The 8,626-nt window shown below is 37.1% G+C and overlaps 1 protein-coding gene across 1 annotated transcript; it reads right to left on the bottom strand.

Annotated features, from left to right (window-relative positions):
- Window positions 1–2,176: 2,176 nt before the first annotated feature.
- Window positions 2,177–5,132, bottom strand: LOC150093423 (uncharacterized). Its single transcript, XM_090414038.1, has 2 exons — window positions 4,534–5,132; window positions 2,177–2,233 (listed from the first exon to the last, which is right to left on the bottom strand). Exons 1-2 carry the CDS (start codon window positions 5,066–5,068, stop codon window positions 2,196–2,198), a joined length of 573 nt encoding a protein of 190 aa, XP_090270164.1. The 5' UTR covers window positions 5,069–5,132; the 3' UTR covers window positions 2,177–2,195.
- Window positions 5,133–8,626: the final 3,494 nt, after the last annotated feature.

Raw genomic sequence — 8,626 nt, 5'->3', positions numbered from 1 at the left:
ATGTATGATCTTTCGCTGCAGTGACAGCGGCAATCCTACGGGAGCATGATTTACACAAGCTTACAATAGCGATCAGTTGAGATTTTAAACCATTCTTCATGTAATGAAGCCCTGGGCTGTTGTAGGGAGGATGTCCCTTGACTTCACCCGATGCTCCAGTTCACCCCACAGATGTTTAATAGGTTGAGATAAGGTTGAGATCAGGATTTTGTGGAGGTTACTCAAGTGTGGTGACGTTCATATCCACAAACCATGCAGTTACAGCATCAGACTTATGACATGGTGCATTGTGTTGCTTAAGATTTATTTATTTTTCATAACCGGACGCGAAAGGCGTATCGGTGAGATGTAACAAGTGATAAAAAAAAAAATCAGCTAACGCCTTTTTATTCCCGTACACGGGGAGTAGGCGAGGCCATTTAGCCCTATTTAACTTTTGGAGACTGAGTGGGCAGTTCAATCTCCACTGGAACCAATCAGAGACAGATGGCCCAAGACTATCACTAATTAAGCGGTACACATTGAAGAGAGACGGCTCAAATGTGCCGCCATCCCGTGGTCCCTAACACAATATATTTAATGTCTGAAATAATGTGGGTACTGCGGTCGATTTTCTTGAGTTTACGGGACGAAAAACCCGAGTTTCCTGGAGGAAAAACCCGCTTGCCCGTGCCAGAGATCGACTAACTCGGGAACCGGTCGAAAAAAGGCTTAGAAAAATTTCCTCTAGTTGCCGACTAGACTCGACACCAAGTCTTCCTTCGTGCAGCCAAGCGCCGTGGTGTGCAAACGCCACATCCACTGAGCTACACAGGCTTTTTTTTTTTTTAAAAAAAAAATCAGCTAACGCCTTTTTATTCCCGTATACGGGAGTAGGCGGATTTTTAAAATTCTAAGCTTCCTTGCATGTCTCTCTATTACACATAAACGCTCTCAGCTTTTTAAATCGGATATTGGCAATGCAAAAGAATTTAAAATTGTAGAATTCTAATGCTATTTCCAATAAAAAAATAATAATAATAATAATAGAGTTGCAAATGAAGTGAGGTGTAAAATTTTAGTTTAAACGCAACTGAGAGTAGATAGAAAACCAAGAAATATATCGAAATCATGCTTACAAACAACCTTATCATGAGTACACCCTCTGTCAAAAAAGAAACCGAACTTTTCGAAAATAGAAGAAACTAGTGGCGCCACCTGTTGTATCTTTTTGTTGTCGAAAGCGGCAACCTTCATTCGTGTTGTGTCAACTGTTTATGACATTTGTTTCATTAGAAGCCGAGTTATAATGCCAAGAGTGAAAGTGTGTTTTGACGAAAGGTCAGTCGTCACGAACACCCCTGTCATATGGCAATGATAACATATCAATATAAATATTTAGAACAACTTTAAAAAAAAAATTGCTGCTGAGAAATTGCAAATAATCTTTAATAATGTGATAGAGACTGAAAATATACCCAAACAATGAATACCATAATTTCAAGGAAAGAAGACTTCACAAAATGTAAAAATTTGGAGGGGAATTAGTCTACTGTCAATACCTACAAAAATGTTTCTCTAAAATTTGGATAAATAGAATTAAAAGTGAGATTGAAAACATATTTCAGGCATAGGCACATTGGTTTAAGAACAGGTGGAGAGAAGATACATCACATGTTAACTTGAAGGAATGTCACTAAACAAAACATAGAATTTCGAACCACCTTACGTCCAACATTTTTCGATTTTTCAAAAGCTTTTGAGAGTACTGATACAGAGACAATATGGGTAATTATTAGGAGCTATCAATTTCCTGATAAATATGTGAGAATAATAAAAAAAAAGATTTATGTTATTGCACAGCAAGCAACATCAGAAGGGAGGTTTGAGATAAGGACTGGGGACTACTTTTGAAACCCTTCAGAGACATGGAATTAACAAAGAAACAGAAAGCTAAATTAAATAGTTTCGAAATAAAGTGTTTGCATGATATATTAAAAATAGTTTTAGCCTCAACATACACTAAACATACAAAACATTAGAGATACCTACCGAATAGCATGTCGCCCCCCCCCCTCAGTAGCGCAAACATTAGCCTGTACTCTCCAAGGCACTGATTCCGCCAGATGATTGCCAGAGATAATTCCAGCCATGCCTGTTGCAGCATTGTCCACAACTGCACCTTAGATGTCGGTCCCAGATACATGGATCTGACGTCACGCTCTACAGCATTCCAGAGAAATTTGGTGGAAATCTATAAGATGAAATATATAAGAAACCTGTAAAGAAAATCAGAATTCGTTCAAAAACAAACCAAAATGTTCTTTTTTTCCCCCAACTAATAAAATTACTTTTAACAAATTGAAATACATAAAAATTTCACGTTGAATGCTTTTCAACGTGAAATTCACGTTGAAAAGATAAAGGACTAAAATGACGATTGTCCATAATTATATATGATAGATGTGTTTGGAAAGAAATTTAGCAGCTGTAGTGCAATTGGAAGAATAGCGGAACATGTGGCCTTTGATTGGAAAACACCTGGGCTCGATTCTCGTCATAACAAGAAAATCCTTATATGGGCTTTTTCAGTTGAAGGTGAGCTAGCCGATCTCACACGGTGGCAGCAGTGTTTTTTTTTTTTTCCCTCCCCGAAGCTCGGGATTTTCATCCTACATACAGATAAATTGACCTTGAGAACACACACAATTTGCAGACAAAAAATACTGTTGTTGGTAATGGTGGGCGATAGATGGCGTTGATGGTGGTAGTGTCGTAGTAGGAGAATTAAGTAGCAGTGCAGTGGATGAGATGTATTTAGCGAAGTACAGTAGTGTGCCCTCGCACGATGAGTCCTTCGACTCCCTGGAGTTGTCACGTAATAATAATAATAATAATAATAATAATAATAATAATAATAATAATACCACCAGAACACCTGATCTTGGTGGCGGAGGTTCGTGACTATTGGAAGTTTGAAACTTTTGCAGCTGCTGCCCCCACAACCCAATTAGGAAAGGTGGGCCTTGAAGATGGATGGAAAATAATAATAAATAACCGCTCATAAATAAATAATCTTTCTTTCGCTACGCGGTATTCCCGCTTCCTATGCAGAGTCCGCGTGTTACTTAGATGCGATTACCTGTTAGTACCACTCCCAACCGACCTGTCGCCTAGTCTGCCGCTGGGGGAGGGGGGAGGGGGGAGGGAAATGTTTTTGGCTGTAGAGGCGTATGTTCAGGCACGGGGCCGGTTTGCCTGCTGGCGGGATGAAAAACGCCAGATAAATTGGCAGAAAAAACCCTACTGCCCGCGCCCAAGACCGGCTAACTTAAATAAATAATAAAATGAAGCAAAAATTGTTCTAGAAATATCAAGAAGGATATTTGCATTATTAGCTAGTTACTTAACAGTTTAATATTAGTTTAAACATTTACGTTCAGCTGGATTTATTAAAACAAGCCATTTTCGTATTAATCGTATTCGGATCATCTATACCAGTGGTGGTCAACCTTTTTTTACTACGCGAGCTACTTTTCTATAAAAAGTTATTCGGCATCTACTCTCTTATATAGACATGTCCCCCCCCCCCGCAACCTGATATCTGATTACGCACAAATAAACAACTAAAAATAAACAACTAAAAAAAAAAATACACAACTAAAAACTTTGTGTATTGAACATTTTTTTTATCACTTTTAATTATTTTAATACAACAAATAAAAACAAATATATTGGAATAAAATATTTATTTCTCTATTTTGGAAAACCAAAGTCAGAAAAAACAACAGAATGATTACAAACTCACAAGTTACAGGAAATGCTGGTTGATTAAAAAAAAAAAAGTGAATGTGAAATTTGGCATTGTTTGGACCTCGCAATATTTTCATAGTCGAGTTCATATGAAGAAGTGGCCAATCGCAGACAATCATCCAAATTATCATTTGTAATTTGGTTTCTTAATTGATTTTTTATAACGGTCATATCTGAAAAAGCGGATTCTGACAAGCATGTCGATCCGAAACACGACACAATTTTTCGCGCAATATCAGTTAATTTTGGGAATTTTTCATGTGCATACTTCCAAATGACTGCATTGTTTATTGATTTTAAATGTAAACTATTCTGAATGTTTGTTATCTCAAGTTCTACTTCAGCTTGGTTTATATCAAACAGCCCCTAATTTTATTTGAAATTTCTGTGATGTTCGAGTTTTCTTGAAATGTTTTCTTGCAACTCTAAATTTAAATAGCTTAATTTCATACAGAAATCTACTAAAATAAGATTGAATAAGTGTAACAACCATCTTTTATCACTCAATTGTGGATAAATATCTCTTTTTTCATCAAGAAAAAATTTTTATATCGTTAATTAATACAAGAAATCTTTCTAAAAATTGACTTCTGCTGAGTCAGCGAACATTATTGTACAACAGAAGTTGCCTATCATCATCTGCCTGTAATTCACCTGGTTGGTGGATAATACAGTGGTATGTTAAAAAACCTGAATATTTGTCATCGTTTTTACATAATGAAATGAAGCCTGATTTATTACCTGTCGTTGCAGGAGCACCATCAGTAGTAATAGACACAAGTTTAAAAAGCGGAAGTTTGTGTTGTTTCACAAATTCATCAAATGCCGAAAAAATGTCTTCTCCCTTAGTCCTTCCCAATAATGGTATAATTTTCAAAAGTTCTTCTTTACTTGAATAATCTTGAATTACCATGCGAATAAATATCATTAACTGAACAATATCAGTGAAGTCGTTTGATTCATCAAATTGTAATGAAAACGCAACACACTGGTGAATGTCTGGCCTGGAAACTTTTCTCCGGCAATTGGAACTCTTCCTTTCGGCAATTTGAAACCTTGTCTGTGGCCTAGAAGTAGTCTCTCTCCAGTGACGTCTCGAACCGAGAAGCTCCTTTCTGGAAGCGGGAAACTCCTCTCTCAAGCAACGTGGATCCGGGCAGTCTCTCTGACTGCGACTCTGGATAGGGCGACTTGCTCTCTGACAGCAATTCTGGAACCGGGATCCCTTCTGCTTGCTCCAGTCCCTTTTTATTAGGCCTCCTCTGAGACCTTGCATGAAGTTTGGCAACTCCCAAAGAATCGGTATGAGTCTTTCATCTTAAGTTTCAAGTTCGGCACGCCTTTTGTTCTCCTCCGCTTTCTTTTGATTGTAAGTTGCCGGCCATCGGAAAGTTGTTTGAACTCTTTCTGACTGACTTCGGAGATGTTTACACTCAGGGCCTGCAAGCCTTTCTCATACATAAAAGTTTCAATAATAATCTTTCCAATGCCGCCAAGTACAGCTTCGGCTACAAAAACATTGCCTTTGTTTTTAACACTCTAACATGTTCTTATTAAAGCAGTATACATTCGGTTAGCTTCAAAAGAGTTATTTACAAAAACATCTAATACAAACTATACCGAGATAAACAAAGTTTATTTTTTTACAATATTCACATGGGACTTAACCTAAGTAAAAAATCGATGTAATGTGCTTTGAAATATTTAAGCTACAATCGAGTTTTTACACTTTGTTTATAATCGTATTCACTCGGCTCGCTGTTTGACTTCCACTGATCCAAATTAATTCATTTACCCGGACTTATTAAGAAAATTACTGATTTGACAATTTTAACGAAAAATAAATAAACAATAGCAATACACTTACAGCGAATTAAAAATGATACAAAAATAATGATAAATAAAATATTATGTTTTCAGTTTTCATTAAATTTGTAAGTAAGGAGGAATACAAAAGAGATTGACGAAAAATCGCGCCGTGATCGACGGGTTGAACACCCCTGATCTATACGAACGCCATCCACTGCCCATCACCACTACTAGTATTTTTTTGTCTGTAAATTGCGTGTGTCCTGAAGGCCTCGCTAATACTAATAATAATTAATAGTTTCATTTTCGTAGGCCTCGTATGCCCATGCGTAAGATGGTCTACATCTTACGCATGGGCATACGAGGCTATGCCCATATTACTTATGCTAAAATGTTGCCTGTTAGTAGAGTCTGAACATTTATAACATACACTGAACTGAAACAGAACGTTTAGAAGATGGAAGTGAATGTATATTTCTTATTCGATTACCCTGCCATCTAGTAGACGCAAACACAATGTATCGTTGCCATGGAAACAGAAGCATACCGTCACAAACAAAACAATTTCATTACGTATAGACCAGAACGTCTTAATTAAAAGCAATTTAATTGAGGTTGACAGTTTAGAGATCAGTTAAATTGATTTGTTCGTTCTGTTTTGGGGCACGTGAACTCGAAAGTGCATTCTCGGTGATATTGTAAATTTAAAGAAAGAACACAATGAACTGCGAACTTAAAGGAAAGCTTTCATCGAAAGAGGATTCTACAAATAATAACAAAAGAAGTCTAATAAATAGTTTATTTTGTGTAGCACGAGAGCGAGATTATCGGAAGGAAATTCGCTGTGGAACTTTCCAAGTCTGCTTAACAGTTTGTCTAAAATTGGTCTAAAATTCCATCAACTCGTTTCCCTTGGGAAATCGGGTTTGCCCATCCACGACCCTCCCTCATTCTGTCCCATCACCGGCACGCTAAATTTTAAATTAAGCGAACTGTATCTCTCGCGGCAAGTCGCGGCTTAGCGTTTTGAACAACATCCTATCGTCTGCTTACGCGCGAGTCGCCGAACTCTCGCGTTAAGCCTTCGATGATCTCATTTCTGGCATAAAAGAAAACATTTTTCTGCCTGCACGAGAAACGAACTGCAAACAGTTTACGAAAGCTTGCCGTTAACAACGTGGGTGGCCGAACCGTCTTGATATTGGAAGCGCACACGAACACGTGGACGTTTCAAAAGGGGATGTTTTCATTTTCCAGCAGCGATTTTATTTTTCGTATCTCAGTTGCACGGGCCAGTTTCGAAGAAATCAAAACGGAGTTTTTACGAGCGGATAGTAAATATGGATTAAATGCATTTATTTCCTAATTGAAAACATCGTTTTGATCTTTACAGTATTTTTACGCATAGAAAAAAAAAGTGATACAGGAAGCGACTTAAAGTTTAGCTACGAAGGTGAATAAGACGCACACAACGGACACATTGGGGTAGTGAATACAGTTACGCGTGTTAGGTTCGTGATAGTGGTGATTACTCGATTATAAACGCTCACTTGCTTTGCTTATTTATTGATGTATCACTGAGTTGGCCCCAGGCTGTCGTGCGAATTTCTCTCCGTTTTATGTTCTACCTTTGACTGAAACATAAATGTCACGTGCCTGTAAGGTTTCTTGCTTTCCATAAAGTCAGGAAAATCGACCGTAGAAATCACACTGTCTCAGACAACAGTGTACAGTATTAGGGTTACGGATCATGAGATGGCAGCAGTTGTCTGGACTCTCTGCCCTGGATACCATTAAAATCACTGATAGTCTTGGACCAGCTTTCTGTGATCGAATCACAGAAGACTGGCTGGCCAATCATAGAAAGTGTAATTTACTTCAGGGAATTTTAAAAAAGGCCGACTAACTACTGTATCTAGTTAGTCGACATGTGGCACAGGCTGACAGAGTAACAGTTTCAGACATGATCTATATGCGGCGCGGATTCGCCGGTCAGGACGTGAGGCGCGCACGTGTACCCGGCTAAAAACGCTATATTTGTAAATCCTCGAATTGTTGATTGCTAAACACACAGTGAATGTGTAGTTGATTCACAATGAAGTAGATTCAAAATTTAACCTAAGGCTTTAGAAATCAAATTTACGCATTTCTTTAAGTTTTTAATTTTTTTTATTTATATTTATTTTTGTCTTACCAAATTTTTGGTTCAATAAATTTTTTATCTCAGAAAGTTACACCTGGAACTGAATTATAAATAACTACTAATCTGTATCTAATTTTCTACTCGTTTAAAAGTTTTCACACACAGTATTCAATATTTATTACTTCATTTTACAGTTTGATAAAAGAAGTAAGCCAGGAGTATTGTATACCCGCCGAAGCAGATACTTCCAGTTCCGGACTATTTCTTTGCACTCTACAATCATTTGTTCACATTATTCTAAGTTTTAGAAATTCTATTCTATATTTTCACCATTTAAAAACCATTTACATATATGCAACGAAAACAAAGTTCAGTAATGTTAGTTTATTTTTTCTTAAAAAAATCCAAATAGGACGATTTTTACTGCTGCTGGAAATAACTTTTGTCTTAACATAATCTCCTCAGCTGCAGGTAAAAGCCAAAAGCTACTGAGAAAGAAAGACCACTTCTTTAGAAGTGACACTAAAGTGCCTCAAGCACTACTGCTCGAGGCCCTACTACATCATGTCTTGTTTGAATAATACAACAGCAATGTCTTGCTTTGTTTTCAGTTATATCCTAAATAGCAACAGCGAGATTTCTTTTACAGTCTGATACAATATTCGTATCAAAATAATATCTTAATTTATAATAATCACAATTTCAATTTTATTATCGAAAACTTATAAATTATTTGATGCAGTTATTTAAGAAAGAAAGAAATATTTGAATTTAAAAAAAAAAATAGGTGCATATGTGTTGCATAGGCCTTCAGCCTTTTTTTTTGGGAGGGGGGGTTGGGGAAGGACAGGACCCACCTCTTCACCCACTACTGTTTGAAAT

Source organism: Typopeltis vanoorti, chromosome 24 (assembly GCF_054136105.1).
Source record: "Typopeltis vanoorti isolate ZY-2024b chromosome 24, IOZ_Tvanoo_1.0, whole genome shotgun sequence".
Classification (NCBI taxonomy): Eukaryota; Metazoa; Arthropoda; class Arachnida; order Uropygi; family Thelyphonidae; genus Typopeltis; species Typopeltis vanoorti.
This window is presented reverse-complemented; position numbering and strand designations above follow the sequence as displayed.